The following is a 21,862-nucleotide window of genomic DNA, read 5'->3' as shown; positions in this document are numbered from 1 at the left end:
GAATTAGATTTTTTTTTTATCATTGCGCAGTGATGTGGGTGCGATTTGCATTTTCCCTGTGTCTCTTATTTTGAAATAGAACACATCTCCTCTCATCCAATTTTAAAGATGAGCCACTTTATTTATGTTGCAACAGATTGAATTAGGACTCATCAGAAGCGCAAATATTTCTCTGTTAAAGTCAAAGCATGAGGAAGAGGAGACATCGTGGATGAAGACAAACGAGGCCTGCTATTGATTGTGTAAAAAGGTCACATGCTTTCCATCCTCTGCTGGCCTTTGAAAAGATGACCTTCTTTTATTTTGTTTTGGCTAATAATGATGGATTGAGGAATTATACCACACTGCAAGGGGAAAGTTGTTATGCTTTCACAAGCCAAGCTGCAAGCCAACAGTGAGCAACAAAGTGATGTGCTCAGGATGTTGAAAAAGCAGGCTTAATCTTACAAGATTTTTTTTTTTTTAAAGAAAATTTAAATTTTTACACATTAACATACAATAGTCATATTTTTTTCAAAAAGCAGAATGTTAAGATAATAGCCATATTTTTATGAGGAAAAAACTTGATGATATTTGGAGGACTTTTTCAAGAGTAATAATTTTAAAGGAAACATTTTGTCAACCCGTGAGAATAAAGTCAATATCAATTAAAAAAAGGATTTATCTAATGAGAATGGTCTTATTCGGAAAAAAGTCAAAATTATGACTCATTTGAAAAGATTTTATGAGAATAAAGGCAAGGCTAAGTTATTTGTATCGCACAATTGAACAGCAAAGTGACTCAGACATAAGGAGAGAAAAAACAAAGGCATTAAAACAAGGAAAAAAGAAACAAAGGCATTAAAATATTGCAAAGACATAGATTTCTGCTTCGACACTAATTCATTGGTTCAACAACCATTAAAGATCATCTACTTAAAATAATAAGATATAACAATAAAGCCATATTGTTTAGAGATAAAGCTGTATTTTATGACGGTTAAATATTTCTTAGATTTTTTTTATACACTATGTTTATATATTATTGAAAGAAATGGTTCTTACACAAACAGTCATTTTTGTCAAAGACAAAAAAATGTCATTTTTTGGAAATAGTAAAAGTCCAAGTATTCAATAAAGTATTTATGGAATAAAGTCAGTAGATCAAATTCCATAATATTACAGGAAAATATATATTTTTAAAATGGTACAGTTGTACAGGTATGAAGTTAAATTTTTTCATGAGCGTGAACTTTGAGAGGGGAAAAAAACGTCTGAAAAAAAAATCAACACTAAGAATTTGTTTTTGGGGAGGGGAGAAAAGTATTCGAAATCTCTTTTTGAAAAACAAAAATTGTAACATGAGAAACAAGTTGTAATACAAGGCGTAAAAGTCATATTTCTGCAAAAGGGCAAACATTTTTTTCTTGTTACATCGGAATGATTTTAGTTCAAATCTTGCTATTTTTCCTGGTAAGCCTGTTACGTCTGCATTTTTATTGTTTTAGGGTTGTATTCGTCTTGTTTTGTAAAAGTTCCTTAATGTGATTTTTTTTAAAGTAAAAACAAAAAGGACAGTCACGGAAAGAAAGAAAAAGGATTCAAAAGCTCTTCGCTGAACGTGCCGTGACGTCACAGTGGGTCATTTGAAGGTCAGAGCTCGGAGGCGGGTCACGCAGAGTTCAGGCCGAGTGCTCACTGACTCCTTTTTCTTCTTCGTGTACTCCTCGAGTGTGGACCCGTCCAACTTTTTGGTTTTGCTTCAAAACAACAAACTCTGCTGCTTGTGCTCCACGACGCACCGACAAAGAAAACCACCTAATTTTCATAAACAATAGGAACAATAAGACAAAGAAGACGAAAAGATGTTCGACTATATGGACCTTCAGGTGTTCGGCAGCGCGGAGCCGGCGAGCCCGTGCGAGGTGACGGCCGGCAGCCCGGACTGCACAGGCCGGCGTCGCCTGGAGCGTCACTCGGAGAACCACCGCCGAGGGCAGCGGCGCGGTGCGGCCGAACATCCGGAGCTCTTCCCCGGACACTGGCAGTGTAAGTACACCGCGAAGCGGAGCGGACGTGAGTGCAGCGACTGTGTTGACGGTAACGAACCGCACTGGCCTGATTTTCTGCTAAAGCAGTAAAAAGATATGATGTCACGTCGTAATGAAAGACATGAAATGTGTAAAGGCGAAATGTTTGGAAAATTAGGTCGTATGCTGTCTGCCTGGCTGTCACTTGAAGTGCTTCAAGCTTACAACAATAAAAATATAAATTACAGGCAGAACATTGAACTGTTTGATAATACTTTTTCCTATATATTGTGTGTATGTAAATTTTTTAATTTTACAATAGAGAGAAAAATCAGCAAAAACTGGCATTTTCTTTTTTATGGGGGGGGTGTATGAACTGCATTTTTTGTCCTATATTGTAATGTGTTAATGTGGAAAAGAAATAAACAAAAAAACAAACAGCCGAAATCTACCAATTCTGGCCGATTTTAAAAGAGCTAATATCGTTAAATTTAAAACACGAACCCAGGTGAGGCCAAACCCTGATTTGAAACTCTAACCCAGGCCCGGTCTTGACAGCTTAATTTCAAACGCTAACCTTTGCTTGAAAGCCAAATTTGAAACGTTGTTTTTCAGCCGTGGTAAGCCCCAGCAGTTTGTCCAGTTGCGAGCACGCGTTGAGCAACTGCGCCGCCTCCCCTCCGCCACCTCGCACCTACAAACCCTGCTTCATCTGCCAGGACAAGTCATCAGGGTACCACTACGGTGTCAGTGCCTGTGAGGGCTGCAAGGTAGGTAAAGGAACGCTACACAGCCAGACCTTGACTTTCCGTCAGAGGTGGGTATTGTAGCTGAAAATTGTACTCATTTCAGAGCACTGGTACTTCTGAATAATATGATTCAAGTCAAAGTAAAAAATGTATTCTCCAAATAATTACTTGAGTGAGAGTAAACAAGTATTCACTAAAAACTACTCAATAACTAACTAACAGTTGAACAGTTTTCTCAAGTTCAAAGTGGAGTTCTTGTAGGCTGAAATGTGGGACATTTTTCGGCACACATGACAGCGCATGTTCGTTTTCGTAAAGTGTAAGATAAACCTTGGTTGAACGTGAGCCTCTTCTGAATGCGAATTGCAGATGTTACTTCGCGTAAATGAGTCACTTTGAACAATGTTCTGTGTGGGGCCGCGGGTACTTTGCGTGCATGCATTCATGTGACTGTTTGGCTGCGTTTGATTGGTCGGATGGAGTCAAACGTTGCTACTGGTTACGTCGATTGGAGAAATGGACAAGATATGAAGGCTCACAAAGAGCTGTTGGAGGCCACAACTCACACCCGGCCACGCTAGGCCACGCCCCTTTCAGACACACATCCAAGACACCAACACTACAGGACAGTGTTTCCCTCATATATTCGCAAATGATTGTAATTTGCAGAATTTCGGCTGGAACTATGTTCCCTTGGCACCATTTTGTGGCATCTTGGGGCCATGGAAGTATGCTGAAGTGAGTTGAGTAACTTCATGTCAACAAAACCATTATCATGCTGCCATTTTGTGGCATTTTGGTCCCAAGAAAAGATGCTGACATAAGTTGAGGAACTTGGTTTAGTCAAAAGCAGTGGCTTACAGCCATTTTGGAGCATCTTGGTGCCAAGAAAGTACACTGAAGTGAGTTGAGGTGCTTCATTTGAACAAAAGCGGTGTCTTACTACGAATTAGTGTCATCTTTTCGCCAAGGGAGTATGTTGAAGTGAGTTGAGGGGTCTCATTCAGGCCAAGATAGTGCCTTCCCGCCATTTTGTGGCACCTTGGTGCAAAGGAAATATGTGGAAGTCAGTTGAGGAGGTTGATTTAGACAAAAACAGTGTCTTGCTGCAATTTTGTTGCATCTTGGTGTCAAGGACGTATGTTGAAGTGAGTTGAGGAACTTTTTTTGACAAAAGCAGTGGTTTGCCACCATTTTGTAGCTTTGGAGCACCGGGGAAGTATGCTAAAATGAGTTTGAGGGGTTTCATTTAGACGGAAGTATTGCCTTACCACTATTTTGTGGCATAATGGTACCAAGGAACATGTTGAAGTGAGTTGAGGCACTTCATTTTGACAAAAGTAGTGCCCTGCCTCCATCTTATGGCATCCAAGGCAAATAGAAACCTTTTGGGGGGAGCATCAGCAGGGGAGCACCTTATGTACAGTGATTACGGTTTGAAAAATCATTTTTTTGACATTCTCTTTCTGTTTTTTTTTTTTTTTTATTATATGATGATGTTTTATTTTTTTAATCAAAAACATGTCACAAGAGAAAGTGTGGATTTGTGAAGTCCACAATTTTTGGGATTCCAAGTCATTTAAATTTGAATTCAACTCTTGGTCAACACTGTAGTTGCTGCATTTAGGTTAGCAATGGGCGAGATGCTTTCTCATCTAATATTCCTCTCCCTTGGTCAGGGTTTCTTTCGCCGTAGCGTCCAGAAGAAAATGTCTTACACGTGTCAGCGAGACAGGAAGTGTGTCATCACCAAGGTGACCAGGAACACGTGTCAGTACTGCAGGCTACACAAGTGTTTGGCTGTCGGCATGTCCCAACAATGTAAGTGCAAACCCACACTTTGATGGCTACCGTTAGCATTAGCACCAGTACTACACCCTTGGAAGACACAGGCTTCAAATCCCACTTTGAAAACCCGATTTTAAAAACCTAATTTGAAGCCCTTGACCTGGCTCGAAGCCCTAATCTTGCCTTCAAGCCCTAATATAAAACCCTAACCCCATTTTGGGAGACTAATCTGAGATCCTAAAACAAGCTAACCCTAACTTGAAATCCTTCCCCCGGCTTTACATTCTAATTTTAAACCATAATCATTGTTTTCAACTCTAACCAAAGCATCAAATGCAACTTTGAAACCCTAACCCTGATTTGAAAGCCTTGAATATTTGCCCCACCATACTTACAGTAAGCATGTATTCAGTGAAGTACTTTAGTGGCTGGCTGTGCATTTAATATGTCCAATGATTTCATTTAAATTTGAGTGTAAGCTCATTGGGAAAAACATTGTTGCACCACTAGAAACCTGATACTAGTGAACCACATTGAACCTTACTAAACACTCCCCCAAAACTATATAAGTTGGAATATGGGCGGGGAACAGGATCGTGTTAGACAACACTTGCTCGGCATCTATGCTAGGACAACACATGGTTTTTGTCTGACTGAAATCCGTGATTTCAAGGCCTTGGTTTCCTATTCCTGACGTTGTAGTGTGCCGTGTCAACTCCTCAAAGGCTAAATCATGTGCTTAATTTACCCATCGCATGATGTGGAATAAACTAAGTTTTTTTTTTTTTTTTTTAAAGTTGAACGTGTGCGTATGGCTGCCCTGGCATGTATTTGCTTTAATATTGCGTGTGACTGTGTGGGCGCGCCGCCGTGGCATATTGGTTGTTATAAGGCTGAATTAATCAGTGCATGTGTGTGAGCGTGTGAGTGCGCGGATGCTGTGTGCACAGTGCAGACTTTTTTTTTTTTTTTTGCCATGTTAACCAAATGCCCTCCCGTCACTGATACTGACAATTATATCAGTTATTGGTGTTGACTGGCCTTTTTTTTTTTTTTTTTTCTGACATTTTTTACTTGAGCACCTGTCCCCCCAAAAATGTCAGTGCATGTGCCTGCAAATACGTGTTAGTGACCCACATAGCCCAGCGGCCGCATGTGTGTGTGAATTATGTAGCAGGTAGGCTCTGTCATTGGTCAAGCCGTGGCCACATGTCGCGGAGGCGGGCAGGCTGTGGTACATTACGTAAGGGGGGCGTCACATGGTGCGCCACACACACACACACACACACACACACACACACACACACACACACACACACACACACACACACACACACACACACACACATAGACACACGCAGACACATGCAGGAAGATGGAATAAGGACGTAACATGAGCTCCTCACATTGGACTCTTTACACTCGGCAAGAGGAGAACAAGAAGAAGTAGGGCAGCGTGGCCTGTTGCGTAATAGCATCCACGTACATGTGCCTCAGTCAGTGGGACAACGTGGGGAAATGGGTTTGCGTTACAAATGTGTTTGACTTTTAAAAACAGAGTGTCTTTGGGTTGCTGCTCTGTTTAAGTCAAGTGTTTGTGTTCCATACATGTTTGAGGGTTAAAAACCTGCTTTCGTCACAAACCTCTTTGAGTTCAAATTATGTTTACAGTTAAGAGTGACAAATGTGTTTGGATCTCAAACATGTTTGAGTGACAAATGTTTGACTTGTTTGCGTGACAAATGTTTAAGGATTTAAAAAAAACAAAAACTGTTTGAGGATTTAACATGTGTTTGAGGTTTAAGAATGCATTCGATTTGCAAAACATTTACTGGAAAATTTAACATTTGGAATTACAATTAAAAAAATTAATCTCGAAAAGCTTCAACATTTAGAATGAAGATTGTCATTAACATTTTACCTTAACATTTGACATTAAAAAACTAGCATTAAAATTTTGAATTACAATTAACATTAATAATTTGTTTACATTAGCATTAAAATAAACGGTTGCACTTTTTATTATTAAAATGGCTAATTCAAGCACTCCTTAAAATTCAACATGAAAGTGGAAGAATTTAGCATTAAATTATGTTTTTTTTATGTCAACATAATTAATTTACATTTTAAAAAATACAATAAAGCTTTACATCAGGCGTCACAGTGTATATCTGGTGAGCACGTCCACCTCTGAGTGCAGAGGTGCAGGGTTCGATTCCGGCTGCGGCCTGTGTGGAGTTTGCATATTCTCCCTGTGCCTGTGTGGGTTTTCTCCGGGTATTCCAGTGTCCTCTCACGTTTCAAAAACATGCATGGCAGGTTAACTGAATAGTCTAAATTGTCCAGAGATATGATTGTGAGCGCGAATGGTTTGTGTGACCTGCGATTGGCTGGCGACCAGTTCAGGGTGTCCCAAAGACAACTGGGATTGGCGCCCTCGCTATGATAAGGGGATTACAAAATGGATGGATGGATGAAAAACAATTAACATTTGGCACGTTGCTGGCTTCAGCGGTGAGGAATGACAGAACGAGTCAGAAGAAGGCCAAGAAGGAGGACGAGGTTCTCAAGATGGCCATCGGCGACACGTACGAGATGACGGCCGAGCTGGACGCCATCGTGGAGAAGATCTGCAGGGCGCACAGGGACACGTTCCCACCTCTGCGCCAACTCGGACAATACACCACAGTGAGTGTTGGCGGAATAAACGCAGTGCTTTGGCGCCATCTTGTGGCATCTTTGTACCTACGTTGAATTAAGTTGAGGAGCTTCATTTAAACAAAAGTAGTGCTTTGCTACCAGCCTGTGGAATCAGTAGGGAATTATGAACATTTCAGCCTCTGTGTTACCACCTCCCGAGGACGTTCACAATCAGTAGTCCTAACCCATATTACTTGAAATATATTAGCCATGGGCCTGTTTCTTTCACCAATTGGATTTTAAATTTGTCCTCGATGGGCATGGGCTCGGGACCGGTTTCAAGGTATACTGTGATTTTAGTAGGTCACGGCTTCAAAAACTGACAAAACTTTTCATCTTGTGTCAAAAATGTGAGGAAGAGGAAGGATATGCAAAATTTACTTCCCAAGAGTGGCTGCCATTGGAAGCAATACTTCGAATACAATGTCATATTTATGAACGTGCCGCCCGTCACTCTTCAACGAATTCAAGGTAACATGAATTTATTACTGTGAATAAATGTTTACAACCAGCTACGAGATTTACCTTTTATATACATAAAGGTACACGTTCACGAGTTAGCCAACTCGCTCCTGAGATGGCTAACTAGCTAAATAGCATAGCTCGCCTCAGTTTGTTTCGGCTGACGTTACGTCACAAAACAGAAGAGCGCAGCAGTCGCGAAACCGTTCGTGAGAAGAAATAAGTACTTTTAGTCTGGTATGACATCTTTTTTTCTTAATTGATTTTTGTTCCCAGTTATCCCAAACCCATGCCTCATCCGTAATATTTTTTGCATTGTCATGATTGGTTGTTCCGAGCAAAACTGTTCAACTAGCAAAACACGTCTTGAGCGATCTACACATACTTATACATTTCGTAATCTTCATCTTGGGTGAGTATGACGTATTTTATTGACTCTGTATGCTTTTGTCATGTTATGATAGAAATATTGATTGTGAAAGTTGTACGCTGTCCTGTTGCGTTGTCTTAATAGTATTGATCGTCGCTTTGAGTGAATAGTAGGAGGCAATAAGAGACTCTTGGCCAGCTTGATGTCTTCCTCTCCATGTAGAGGTCCAGCTCTGAGCAGAGGATCCGGTTGGACTTGGGTCTTTGGGACAAGTTCAGCGAGCTGGCCACCAGGTGCATCATCAAGGTGGTCGAGTTTGCCAAGAGGGTGCCCGGGTTTACCAGTCTCCACATGGCCGACCAGATCACCCTGCTTCGGGCCGCCTGCCTGGACATGCTGGTGAGAAACTATTTTCTACTTTAACCAATCGGCGCTTTATATCACAAAAAAGTCGAAAAGTTGGATTTGGATGACATTTGGTGTAGGAACCTGAATCCATTGTTTTTAATCGTATAAACATGAGTTGCTTCCATAAAAATAGACCCCAAAAAATTGTGGATCGGGAATAAATTTGGCAGCAAACTAGAGAAAAATGTATTGTTATTGTACACTGGATATATTTTTTCAATGACATTGGGTTCATTTTGTTTTTTTGACTGAAAGTGATAATTCTCTTGAATTTGCTATTGAGGTGAGCAATAGGCAAATGAAGAATTTTTTTCATCATAATCCAACTGTTTGTGATTCAACAGTCGCAAGTTTACCTGGTTGTAATTTTTTGGGAGGAACCACTGCTCACGTAACAACTCACCTATTTACTGTTTTTGTGCGCTTTCTAAAATGCCAAACAAGAAAGTGGCAAAGCTCTGCCTAAGAGGAAAGAAGTGCTTTGGCGCCATCTGTAAATTTTGGATATGCAGGCGCATATCATACTGTATCACAAAATCTAAGAAGTTCCAAGGGACAAAATAAAGAACTTCAGTGGAATCCCTTTCAGTTTTTGTGTTAAGTTTGTTGTCTCCTGGCTGTTGAGATTCTGAGGATTTGTGCTCGCTACACACCCGACAAGGACACCATGACCTTCTCGGACGGCCTGACCCTAACTCGAACTCAGATCCACAATGCCGGCTTTGGGCCGCTCACAGATCCGGTTTTCACCTTCGCTGGACAGATGGTGCCTCTGCAGATGGATGACGCCGAGAGCGGACTCCTCAGCGCCATCTGCCTCGTCTCCGGGGGTACCGCATGCTCTTGTCAATACATTTGCAACCCTCGTCCAACGCTATTATTATAAATTAAGAAAAAAAATGTCCCAAAAATGACATAACAATGGTTTTATTTCAATTTGCTCAAAAATTTATTTATTGAGCTTAAACTCTGGCGCCGTTAGTCAAACACACGGAGGATGCGGTCCAGAACTAACACGTAAAGACACAAACAAAAAACACATTCAAACAAGTCATGTGATTTTGTCTAACAAAAGTCATCTAGCTTAACGCTAACATATAATAGGAAACGCCATAGATGCGCTAATGGAAATTAGCATAGATGTTACTGTATTTCTCAACAAATAACTGCTACTCTACTACTTGGAGCAGCAACGTATTAACAAACAGCGCAAACACAAGTCCTCACAAATTTAAATGACCCATTTCTGCTTTTTTTTTTTTTTTTTGCAGATCGGCAGGACCTCAAGGAGCCGTCCAAGGTGGAGGTTCTACAGGAGCCTCTGCTGGAGGCACTGAAAATCTACTCGCGAAAACGTCGACCCAGTGCACAACTCCTGTTCCCCAGGGCGCTCATGAAGATAACAGACTTGCGCAGCATCAGCGCGAAAGGTGCCAAAAAAATACTGCCTGAAACAGAGCTTCTTGAAATTTTTGGCTCCAGGGACCACTTACAGGAAATACTTTTTTTTTTTTTTGGCCAATTAAAGTTTCCCACTATTAGGACCACCTTTGGCCTAATTGTATGACCTTACTTGGCATACCCTTAACCTTCAATAAATGCTCAAACGGCTTAAGTATCCTTGATATCAAAGTCGATTGTAGTAACCGCTGTCCCTGAAAGGGTTAAAGAAAGTTCCGTGTGTTTTTTTTTTTTTTTTTTTTCCAGGAGCTGAGCGTGTGGTCACACTAAAGATGGAAATCCCGGGCGCCATGCCACCTCTGATCCAGGAGATGCTGGATGAGGTCCCGGAAAACAAAGACGATAGCCAACTCTCGGACGGTCGAGGGATGCGCTCGTCAACTTGACCATCTCAGGAAACAACAAGAAAAAAATCTAACCTTTTCTAAGATTTTCCGGATGTATTTATATTGCTCAGACAGCTCATGGATCTATTTTACCTCATGTTAAATGTCAGGGTACACAGTAGGAGTTAGTTTCTGGACTGCTTTTGGACAGTTTGCACCTTTTACAGGCATTGAAAAGGTCCAAAATGGTAGCGAGCGAGAGAAACGGTATTACCGTCCCATTCCTTTGGGTACTAAAATCCAGTTTACACAGAGTAGCAAGTATAACATCTGCTCTGTGCCACTTTTGGGCGCCATCAAAAAAGGGCGGGGCTAGACACAGTGCTGCGTTTTGATTGGTGTACCAAGAATGAGCACTTGCAATTGGGTCATGAAGACATAAAAAAGACCATCTTAACTTTTTTTGTGAAGTTTACATTTGACAAGTGACAAGAATGTACATTTTAGGAAAAATGTTTACATTCCATTCGAATACTGGTCACTTGTTTGTACGCCGCGTGATTGGAAAAGCTGAATAGTGTCCGTGTGTAATTGGATTTTTCCATAAAGGGTAAAAAAAGATTCAGAGGCGAGTTCATAATTGACTTGCCACGTGGGCCCGTGAGCCTGCATGTGAGCGGAAACACGTGTTAATCACACACGGCACCGTTCGCATCATGTCACTAACTTAGAACGAGAGCTCTCAGCGACTTCTGAAACTGTTTTTGATATATCAATATTTTTTGCCCCCAAGAGCCTCGTGCATAATCCTAACAGCAACTAAACATGAAGACAAAGGTTCAATATTTTTTGCCCCCAAGAGCCTCGTGCATAATCTGTTAGGATTGCAACTAAACATGAAGACAAAGGTTAACAAAGTCAGATTTCAGCAAGTGAATTACAAAAATTGAATGATGTATTTTATCCTGGAAAAGAGGACACCAAGGCACTACTTTTCTGTTGGAGGGGGGTTGCCTGTTGCACAAAAACAGCAAATAGGCAAATATTTCAGCAACTATGGGAGGATAGATTTAAAAAGAGAAGCCACAAATTCACAAACAGGCAGGTAACACTGTCATTACGTATATCTTTTGTTTTTAGGAAAATATCGGGTCTATATTCTTCTAAAAATTTTAATCTGATGATAGGTCACAATCTTATCTGAGCTTTTAATTGGGTGAAAGCGAAGTAAGGCAAGACTATTTATTCAATGGTGCAAATGTCCCATATGTAGGTATTCACTTTCTCAAATGATACCATTTTAATTACCGCAGGTTATTTTTTGGACCCCCAGTTCTCCCACCCCCAAAGAAGCCACAGTTTGAGAACCAGTGACGGAATCTACTGCCAAGTCTAGCTTCAAGCTAATGTTGCGATCTTTTATGACGCCTTAACAAGTGTTTCAGAGCTGAGACTGTCAAGTATTAGGTACCTCAGCTAAGCATCCCTTGATGTCTGTAGAAAGCAACGTTGCCATGGCAACCTCTTAACAACAGCACAAGTCTCATTTCAGAGCCGCTTGCTTAACAATGGTGTGTACTTTTTGTCATTAAAATATTTAACACCCGCTGACTACATTTACAATGATTTAAAATTGGTTATGATTCAGTTCTTTTGAGCGTTACACTCCCCTCTACAGGCGTATCAAAGCACTACATGACAGTACAGGTACAATCCTTGGGGTTTAACAAACCACAACGCATAGCATTTTGAGGGTTTTCACATATTCCATGTTTTAATAATAATGCTCCGATTCAATCGGAAGGCATCCAAGATGAACTACAAAGCTTTTTTTGTGCAGAGATTTTCTTTCTCCATGTCGATTAAAGTGCAAAACTGAAGAAAGCGACTAAAACAGCAAAAGCTTCCTTACCTGAATACAAGCCACGTGTCACGTGATATTGGTGCAAAGAAAGACCTCAAGAGCTCATTAAATAAGTTCAAATGGTAGATCTGCGTTTGTGACTCAAGAGGACGAATACGGACGGCGCTCGCTTTTCTTCTTTGCCTCCCTAAAATCAACACAAAGCACAGGGAATTTGATCTTGATCGAGTTCGGGGAAGAATGAACCTCGTAAAATAGAGTGAACAAAGGCACCCAAACTACATCATATTGAAACGTGTTTATAATCTTTTGTCTCCCTCTTGTGGCTAAAGAAAGTACTGTCCACTAAAACCAAGTTTTGACAGCCCCCCATCCCAAAAAAAGCAATAATGGAATGTTATATTTTTTAAATGGTTGTTTACATGTGTAGTTGTTAGGTACATTCTAAAATTTACTTAAATTTATTATTTCATAAATTTGCAGTTACACTCTAAACTACTCAAGTCTGATTTGCAAATTACATTTATGCATTAAACAAATATTTGTATGCATTAGTAAACTTGTTTTACAGTATACGTATTATTAAAAACACGTATTAAAATCAAAATGTTCATCATATTAGCGTGTGTGCACGGGCGCGCGTGTGTGTGTGTGTGTGTGTGTGTGTGTGTGTGTGTGTGTGTGTGTGTATACATGCACTTTGTGTGGTTGTGACTAAACAGGCTCATTTCCTCTATAAACTTGTTTTTCTTGACTTCTATTTGAGTCTGTGGTTTTGCACACACAAATACGCACACACACCGCGTGCTGTTTGTGCAACCTACTCGCTGCCCACACAGAAAGCAACTCGACGCCAGGGTGAAGCGCACCTGCCAATCTCATCTCGGTAGTAGCCACTCTCATCCAGCAGTTCCTCTACCACGGCCTGAGGACAACCATGTTGGGGTTTCAGGAACATCAAATTTGAGAAAATATCATCAGAGGCGGGATATAACGAATTACAAATACTCTGTTAATGGGGAAAAAAGTAGTTTAATGCTACAGTGTGCTCCACAATTCAGTACGACATAGTTGTCAGTCTCTTCCGCACAAACAAACTTTTCAGGCTAGACTTTTTTCACTTAGACTTACCTAGTCAAATATACTGATTTGACTCCACTTGAACTATTTTTTTTCTACAAAGATTGTGAGTACTTTGCCACCTCTGAATAATTATAATAATAATTCAATTTCTACCTGCATCTGCTCATATGTGACTCCTTCCCTCAGAATGTCACCTGTGGGAGACAGAAGCACAATCGTTTTCATTAATGGGACGTTTTTTGTGTCTTTTTTTTTGGAAACCACACTCATACCTGAGTCTTCATCAGCGTCTCCGGTGGAGGGAAGCACCACCGGCCACCAGTCTGGACTGCTGGAACCAGACTCCATTAAATCACATGACGCCTGGACCAGCTGCAGTGTGGAAACATCGCAGGCACTTCCCTTTTGAAGTGTTGGCAAGAAAGCAGATATGTAGTCCAAATGGAGGCTCTGTGACCAACCTTGCTGAGCTCCGTCTTCAGGTTGTGCGGGTCACTGCCAAACTGGAACAGCGACTTTTTGAATCTTTCTACAAGCCGCCTCTTGACGTTGTGACGTGATGCTGGAGGAAGCTGGTAAGGGGATCAAATTTTGTGTTTGATTTAAGATTTCATTTGGGAAGAATACTGTCCAGTGGTGAAATGGAGTGTGTACCTGAGTGATATAGAGCACCTTGTGCAGTTGCACCAGCAACTTGTGGACTGGATCCTCGATCTGGCGAAGGTTCCTCAGGGAGACGCAGATTCCTGACACGGCGGCGATACCCAGACCAAATTGAGATTCTCAAAGTCGACATTACAGTTGAGAATGACATTCAATACATACCTGATTTCGCTTTCACCCTCGCTGTCCCTAAATCCTCCCTGAAAGGACACAAAGAAACATTTTAAAAAGCACGTCTGAAAGCTGCTCATGACATCAACAGGGTTGGATTTATTGTGCTTGGCTTGAAGTGAAACAATTCAGCTTTTTATTTTTATTTTTTGCTGTCAAGTGGCACAATTGGAATATTCGGAAACCACGCGATTTTTTTTTCTATATGCATATCCCAATTTTGCATCTTGCGTGCAAAAAATTAATAAAATAAAAATCTGAATTTTGTCACTCGAACCCTGACATGTAAATCCAGCAAAGGTTGACTTGCCCACATGGAGGTAGATGAGGTGTATCGCAGGCAGCAGATTTTGACCCTTAAAAGGTGTAAGAAAAACAAAAATCAACTCTTAGATGTACGAGGTGTATTAAAAGCTTGTCAAATAAACTGCAGACACGCAACTGACTGTAGTGTCGCCCTTGCTCGTCTTTATTCTCTGCTTCTTCACGATCTGAAGCGTCGTCTGAAACAATATTAACATGTACTTTCTCTGTCACAGAGTGGTTGATCTTCGATAACTATAGTTGTTACCTAAACTGAAATTCTCTTCCATGTTGCTTGGCGGAAAGTGCACAAGTTCAGGTGTTGAGAATGCTTGTTTCTGGAAGAACGGTTCAAAAAAAAAAAAAAAAAAGATTATTTCAAAACACGATTTCTGTAAAGCGCCCCCTTAAGTGGGGTGTATATACTGTTCAAACCAAACAATTCTTGCATTTTTCCTTTTCCAAATGAGCAATTATTTGGCAATGCGGCTGTCCCTTAAAGGCGTGGTCCCCAACCCCGGGCTGCGGACCAGTACCGGTCCGTGGGTGATTGGTACCGGGCTGCACAGAAAGAATAAAGAACTTAGATTACTTCCGTTTTTATTTATTTTGAAATCCGAAATGTATTTTATTTTGAAAAAATTTCAGATTCTTTGGTACATCCGTCTACAGTATGTCACCCTTGACGCAGGTCAAGGCGTGCTCCTCGGTCACGTGATACGCTACCGCGAAAATGAAACCCAAGAGCTAGCAAAATGAGTAAAAAACAAACGTCTTTGGAAAGTTTCTTTGGGAAGAGGAAAGGGCCCGGCCAGGAGACAGAAGAGGAGCCTACGACTTTCAAGAAAAAGAAGGCGACATTTAATCGACAGTATCAGGACTCGTACTTAAAATACGGATTTATCTCAAGGGGAGATTCCCATGCACCGAGCCCACTCTGCATAATATTCGGCGATGGTGAGTCGTAGTTTTCATGCACTATTTGCGGTGTATCTTATTTTGAAGTCACGTTTAAACGTTACAATTGCGACCAGACAGTGTTGAGGCCAGATAGGAAGTTACTCGTGTCATGATTCGTGGTTATTATTATGTCTCGAAAATACCACAGTTTTCATGCAGTTCATATCATATTATTTTGTTGTATTCATTTATCCGTCACATCTTAAAGGAGGGTCCCTGAAAATATTGTCTGACATTAAACCGGTCTGTGGGGCAAAAAATGTTGGGGACTGCTGCCTTAATTGGTTTACGTGATTTCTCTTCATCTCATCCAAAATCAGTCAAACTTGCAGGTGTACAAACTCGAGCAGAGGTTTCAAATTCAAGGCTCGGGGCCCAAAATCGCCGCGCTGAAGGCAAATCATGTGTTGACTTCATGGTTGTTACAAATTGTATTTGCTTTTCATAAAACAGGGATATGAGCGATGGAATTTTTTAGTGTGACCAATCCAACCTTTAAAATTAATTGAAAAATAATTGAATAATTTCCTGGCTTCTGTTTTCAATGGGAGTATTCAATGGATCATGGATAACAGGATCATCAAATATAAAAAGATTCATCAAGACAGCCCTAGTCCACATACACCGAAAATGAGGCTTCATTGAAGCATTTTCCACTTAACAGTCAAGCCTGACAATCGTATATATTTTTCTAAAAAAAAGTTTTGCTCCAAAAAGCCCAAACTACCTGAGTTGGGAATGAGCGGCAGCAGCTGTTCCCGCTCCGGCACCCTTCCAGGAAATACCTCTGCGCCCGTTTCCTGTCGCGCTCGGCTCGCTTCTCCAGCGCATAGTGAGAAGCATACAAAGCGTCCATGTGCCTCATCATGAGGTCGGCAATCCGGGAGCCGACCGCCACAATGTCAGGACGCCGCTCTGGGTTTGGACTCAAGCACCTGCGTCGTTCATACACAGCACAAGGAAAATAATCTGGAATAGAGCGCCACTGAAAAAGGGGGTTGGAGCCTTTTATTTGTGGGAGGTGGGATGGAGGCATGCTGTGAATAGCAAAACTCCGCGAGTAAATGACACCCAACCCCCCAAAAAGTTCCTAATTGGCGGTAAAGCACCACTTTTTGTCAAACTGAGGCTCCCAAACCCCCACCGCTCATTGTTCGCAAAGAACAGACAAAAAAAAAAAGCCATCTCAGAGGATTGTTGTATGTTCTGTTTGTTTGTGTTGCTGCTCCGTGTGGTTAAAGCAGCAGATGTTTGAAGGTTTTGAATTACCTTCCAATGCTGTGGCACTTCACATCATGTGTTCACATTAAGATGGTGGACTTTGGTGAGTTGAAATGATATGATTCAACATTTTGATTTTTAACCCTGGTTTCACTTATGCTTCAGTTTAACCCTTTCAGGGGCAGCGGTTACTACAGTGGGCAGTTTATCATGTTATGAGGTTACAGGGTGCATGAAAGGATTAACATGAAATTAAGATTTGCAGCGACAAATGAATCAAGCACGCCTGGCTTATTTGGACAGCTGCGTGCAAGTCTTCTTTTCTTTTCCACAAAGTGATGATATGTTTTCCTCACAGAGAGAACAGGCACAAAGGAATTACTTTGAAAAGTGAGTTTAAGGTCTCTCAACAGTCTATGGTAGATAATGTTGAAAATCTAGATTCAAATACTTTTGGTTCAAGACTTTTTTTCTTTTCAACACAACCATTTTCAAATGTGATTGGTTCATTAAAAAACTGTCGATGTGTTAATTTAATATGACTGGCACCATGTGATCATGTCCTCCACCCTTTCAGAGTAAATTCCATCTTCCAGTGGCTCATAGATGGCCTCAACTATCTACGGAAACACAAAAACAACACGGTGTTGATTCTCTCGTACATATGGCTATACAAGTCTCGGCACGTGTGTGCGTCTGCATGTGCTTTTGAGGCCACCTTGTTGGCCAGCGACAGCATGTTGTTGCTGTAAAATGGTGGCTCCAAGGCGGCCATCTGATAGACGATGCAACCCAGAGCCCAAATGTCAGCCTTCTCGCCATATGGTTCGTTCTTCACCACCTCTGGACTGACACACACACACACACACACACACACACACACACACACACACGCACACGCACAAATCACAAAACCAGAATCACGCACACAACGGCGTACTCTCCCGCATAACTACACACTCACACATATATACACACGCACACGCTCACACGTGCACACACAAACACGCAACATATGTCTTGATTTGGCTACAATTTCTTTTTGAAAATCAATAGTGCGCTTTCCTAAGCACTGCCACAAACTTCCCTAAAAAAAAAAAAAAAAAAATGGCTGCCGTCTCTTCTCACCAAGAGTACAAGATGGTGCCCACCACCGAGGTCAGCTTACTGTTCTCCTGCTTCTGTTTGGCTAGGCCAAAGTCGGCTGCGGGCGAGAAGAAAGATGCTGAAGACCCCAGCTGAAACACATGTGATGTCGCTGCTTAAAAGGATGAATGTTACTGATGGTGACTTTCTCCTCGTCGCCCAACATGATGTTGTTGGGTGTCAGGTCGCGGTGGACGATGCGTTTGTCCTTGTGGAGGTATCGCAGGGCCAGGCACATCTGTGGAGGAAATGACACCCACGAGATACTTCATTCCCACGATCTGCAGATTTCAGCCGAAACCCTTCCCCTAACCCTCTAGTCGCCCAAACCTTAACCCTAACACACATACACAAACATAGTACCTTTGAAGATGACAATATACACACACTGCATCTACACTTTGTTACCTGGATGAAGATTTTCCAGATTCGTTCCTCAGTGAAGCGCTGCTTCTTCTCCTTCAAGGAGTTGCATCGCTCCAGCAGAGGAACTCCCTCAATCAGTTCCATCACAATATACAGCTTGTCGTCTTAAAGGGCGAGCCAGTCAATTCATGCCGCGTTTTCCTTCGACGACGTGATCATCAGAAAAGACCCTCACCGTGCACGAAGGTCTTGTAGTACTTAACGATGTTCGGGTGGGCCATCTGCAAAAGAAAACAATGATCCTCTGTTCATCGGCGGAGTTACAGTCCAGACCCGCCAGCAATCGGTGAAAATCCGCATTATGGAGAGACCATGACAAAAACATTGGTTTTAACTAGTGCTGTCAAACGATTAAAATATTTAAGCGCGCTTAAATGTATAAATGTATAAATGTCATAGTTAACTCATCATTAATCACAATTAATCACACATTTTTATCTATTCTAAATTTCCTTGGTGGGGGATAATTTTACACAGACGCATGAAGAGGAGGAACGAAGTCCTTATTTGGTTTGAATAAAACAACAACAACCAAAAAAAAAAGCTCTGGCCTGTTCTTTGATGATGGTCAACTCCGCGATGATCTTCTCCACGTTACCGTCTCGCGACTTCTTGTCTTTGCCGAACGCCGGGTTGCGGAGGTTGACCTCTTTCAGGGCCACCATATTCCCAGCGCTCGGCTTCTGGACCTGGAACCCTCAACAGTGTCGCAGAACTCAGATAATGTCTTGAGATTTAAGAAGGCAACATGCGGCTAATTACCCCCAATTATTTTGATTGTTCTGTTTTAAGTGACCGTAAAGCAATTGTACAGTTGTGGTGTCACAAGTGCTTGTATGCGGCATCCTGTGTTACGGGGTTTATAGGGAGAAATTATTTCCTGACCACAACCCAATCGAGAATCTGTACTCATTTACTGCCAGCTCGAAAGACAACTCTGGACTGACACCGCATGCTGACCAGCTTGCACCTTCAATACGCTCCCAAAGGCACCAGTGCCAAGGTGGTCCAGTACAGCGTAGCCATTGATCAGCCGGAGCACAGGCCGGTTGTGGTCCACAGCCATGATGCTCTCTCGCAGGCTCTCCAACTCTTCCTCCTGTAAGACAGCCCCCAAAAATATCATTCAATAAGACAAGAGAACTCTTTAATAATTGGACGGGTTTGTGTTAATTTCTCACAGAATACTGTGACACTTTGATTTGAAGACCCTCATAGGCCTCCAGGTCCCGCATGTAATGGCCCACGTCAATAAATGATTCATAAAGGTCCGTGGGAAAGAGCCTGGAAGGAGAATAAAACAAGTGACTTAACACACCCCTCATGTTGGCTGGCATGATGTCATGAATACCTCTTGAAGCGATGTCTGTTCCTCTCCACGCTGAAGAGAAAGCGCAGTGCCCGGAATGCGTAACACTGCCAACGCATTGGGCTCATGTTACCACACAACGTGTATCATCTTAACTTATATATCGCATCTACAAAACGTCATACCTGCAAAGATGACACCTTGGGTCCGGAGTTTTGTGGTAAAATCAATTTGGCGAGGATATAGATTCCGTTTTCCTGATGGGCAAAGTCAAATGGATTCAATTGTTGTTTGGGAGTCATTTCACGTTATAAACTGACCTGCACAATGTGATGAGCACACGAGTCTTCCAGGCTGAGCTCAGTCAGAGCTGTGCAGCAGGCTGGCCCCAGAAGAAAAAAAAAACAACAACAATAAAAATGGTGATATTTGTTATATCATAGATGTTGGACAGAAACCTCATATGTCCAAATATGGTCAATTTAATCTGTTCCCATGTCCTCTGTTATTATTTTGTATTCCGAAGCAATTTGATGTATTTTTATGCGCCTGAGAACAAATCTATGAACAGTAACTTGAACCAAATGCAAGTCCCGCTAGCTCATATATTACAACATATCAAGGCCATTCAGTTGACATTCAAGCATGCCGCGCAGTGATGACGCGCAAGAGTCCAGTAACCAAGATATGCTCACCCCAAAGCTAACCCTGAACCGCTAATCCCAACTCCTAACCGTAGCCTCAGCCCAATCGCTAATCGCTAACTCCAACCTTTAGCACTTATAACCGTGTCTTATATTGATGTGTTTTATGTGCTTGAGAACAAATCTATGAACATTGCCTTGAATCACATGCAAGTCCTGCTAGCTAATATGTTACAACATATCAAGGCCATTTAGATGGCATTCAAGCATGTCACTGGGTGGCATGCTTGAATGCCGACGCGCAAGAGTGCACTAACCAAGAGCTGCTAACCCTGAACCGCTGGTCCCAACTCCTAACCGTAGCCTCAGCCCAATCGCTAATCGCTAACTCCAACCATAAACCCTTACAATTGTGTCTTATAGTCTTCTTAATCTTTTTATAATGGGGAGATAGAACCCCGATATTCTTAGCAGCCACTTTTCGTCTCATTCCAGTGTTTTTATTATTTTTTTTTTTAATGAAAAAAAAACTGTTTTGAAAAAGCCGAAGGAAAAAAAATTGACTTTTAAAAATATTTATATATTCTATGGAGAAATTATTTTATATATTAACCCGTTGAGGGACAGCGGTTACTACAGTGGACAGCTTATCATGTTATCAGGTTACAGGCTTCGTGAAAGGGTTAAATTGTACATCCTGTCCTCCTGTGACCGTGCCACTAATAGCCTCTTGGGTAACACATTTTTAGCTAACCTAACCACCACTAACCCGAACCCGAACCGCTAAGCCAACCCCAAAGTGCTAACCTTAACCTAACGCAGCCCTTTAGCCCTGTTAACCTTAAAAGTCCAACATTTTAGAACCTTCGGGTTGCTGGGCTAATAAAACTCATAGCTATCCTACCGTAAACGATCCACACATTTGTCGCTTTGAGTGACTTTGAATTGGTTGGGCGCTGATGCAGCGGTTATCAACCACAGAGTGGAAGAATGAGGTTGAGATGTTTATTTTAAAGCGTGGCCGCTTGAGTGATTGAAAAACAAGCTCGGAGCTAGAGCAAGTCGCATCTTATGCAATGTGACTGATTCTCCTTACAGGAAATGACGTGTTTACATTCTCTTGCGCTGATAAGACATCTCCAGGGAGATTGGATGTTGTTTTTCCATGCAACAAATCACTAACTTGAACCACTGCAGCTTGACCTCTAACCTTAAAGAAAAATGTTGTCTTGTCTGTGCTGTTGCTGTTGTTGTTGTTTGCTGCCTGACCTGACTGCAGGGCCACAGCGTTGCCGGCAACCTCGCAAGGTCCGATTTCCTCCCGTGTATGTTCTCTGTGGACGTGGCTGTTGGTGTTGGCGCTCGACAGTTTCTCGATGGGCAAGCGGTCGCAGACAAACTGTCTATCGCTGTAAAGAGATGATTCCGCCATTCTCTTCTTTTGAGTGTGTATATTTTTGGCCTTATTTTAAATATTCTTAATTACAGTTGTTATAGTCTCATTCATTAATTTTTTCTTTAAAATGGGTAAAATATTTTTCCCATTTGAAATGGGAAAAATATTCTACCAATTTGAAATAAAACTGGTGGACAGTATATCAGAAAGTTTGTGTATTTTATTTTTTAAATTGAAAAATTGTATGATTCCAGAACATTTTTTTCCTTTCTTTTCTTTTTAAATTTAAAATGACTATGCTCTCAGGTAGTCTGTACAGTTTTACAATATACTGGACATTTTAATTATATGTCACATAATTTAAAACATATTTCTACATGTCATATATATATATATATATATA

At 41.4% G+C, this 21,862-nt stretch overlaps 2 protein-coding genes across 4 annotated transcripts in view; one reads left to right on the top strand and one right to left on the bottom strand.

The window, feature by feature from the left end:
* The first annotated feature begins 1,292 nt into the window (after positions 1-1,292).
* On the top strand, positions 1,293-12,223 carry LOC109521045 (retinoic acid receptor beta-like). 3 transcript variants are annotated; one of them, XM_019878657.1, is made up of 9 exons: positions 1,293-2,028; positions 2,625-2,779; positions 4,438-4,579; positions 7,059-7,234; positions 8,301-8,477; positions 9,250-9,316; positions 9,758-9,916; positions 10,194-11,110; positions 11,182-12,223. In XM_019878657.1, the coding sequence occupies exons 1-8, from the start codon at positions 1,845-1,847 to the stop codon at positions 10,331-10,333; spliced, it is 1,200 nt and encodes a 399-aa protein (XP_019734216.1). In that variant the 5' UTR covers positions 1,293-1,844; the 3' UTR covers positions 10,334-11,110; positions 11,182-12,223. The 3 variants fall into 3 exon arrangements, with proteins under 3 accessions (XP_019734216.1, XP_019734215.1, XP_019734214.1); XM_019878656.1 differs by having other exon boundaries at positions 9,148-9,316; XM_019878655.1 differs by having other exon boundaries at positions 9,112-9,316.
* Positions 12,214-21,862, bottom strand: part of nek10 (NIMA-related kinase 10) — a 16,569-nt gene continuing 6,920 nt past the window's right edge. Inside the window, exons 14-36 of the mRNA XM_019878662.1 lie at positions 19,740-19,801; positions 19,605-19,676; positions 19,462-19,526; positions 19,292-19,394; positions 19,081-19,209; positions 18,662-18,799; positions 18,286-18,331; positions 18,093-18,214; positions 17,820-17,922; positions 17,667-17,742; positions 17,257-17,386; positions 17,088-17,158; positions 16,045-16,252; positions 14,626-14,695; positions 14,501-14,557; positions 14,365-14,410; positions 14,046-14,083; positions 13,875-13,966; positions 13,682-13,792; positions 13,493-13,592; positions 13,374-13,414; positions 12,962-13,062; positions 12,214-12,324 (exon numbers count right to left, since the gene is read on the bottom strand). Of these exons, the coding sequence (XP_019734221.1) occupies positions 12,279-12,324; positions 12,962-13,062; positions 13,374-13,414; positions 13,493-13,592; positions 13,682-13,792; positions 13,875-13,966; positions 14,046-14,083; positions 14,365-14,410; positions 14,501-14,557; positions 14,626-14,695; positions 16,045-16,252; positions 17,088-17,158; positions 17,257-17,386; positions 17,667-17,742; positions 17,820-17,922; positions 18,093-18,214; positions 18,286-18,331; positions 18,662-18,799; positions 19,081-19,209; positions 19,292-19,394; positions 19,462-19,526; positions 19,605-19,676; positions 19,740-19,801 (2,027 nt within the window). The 3' untranslated portion in view covers positions 12,214-12,278. The remainder of the gene's footprint in view (positions 12,325-12,961; positions 13,063-13,373; positions 13,415-13,492; positions 13,593-13,681; positions 13,793-13,874; positions 13,967-14,045; positions 14,084-14,364; positions 14,411-14,500; positions 14,558-14,625; positions 14,696-16,044; positions 16,253-17,087; positions 17,159-17,256; positions 17,387-17,666; positions 17,743-17,819; positions 17,923-18,092; positions 18,215-18,285; positions 18,332-18,661; positions 18,800-19,080; positions 19,210-19,291; positions 19,395-19,461; positions 19,527-19,604; positions 19,677-19,739; positions 19,802-21,862) is intronic.

This window comes from Hippocampus comes, unplaced genomic scaffold (assembly GCF_001891065.2).
Source record: "Hippocampus comes isolate QL1 unplaced genomic scaffold, H_comes_QL1_v1.1 scaffold315, whole genome shotgun sequence".
NCBI lineage: Eukaryota > Metazoa > Chordata > Actinopteri > Syngnathiformes > Syngnathidae > Hippocampus > Hippocampus comes.
This window is presented reverse-complemented; position numbering and strand designations above follow the sequence as displayed.

Bases quoted from the DNA above. Each gene is read 5' to 3' on its own strand.
- LOC109521045 (XM_019878655.1), top strand. From the start codon at position 1,845: ATGTTCGACTATATGGACCTTCAGGTGTTCGGCAGCGCGGAGCCGGCG. The intron at 2,029-2,624 runs GTAAGTACACCG...GTTGTTTTTCAG, and splicing joins CTTCCCCGGACACTGGCAGT to CCGTGGTAAGCCCCAGCAGT. The intron at 4,580-7,058 runs GTAAGTGCAAAC...TGCTGGCTTCAG, and splicing joins TGTCGGCATGTCCCAACAAT to CGGTGAGGAATGACAGAACG.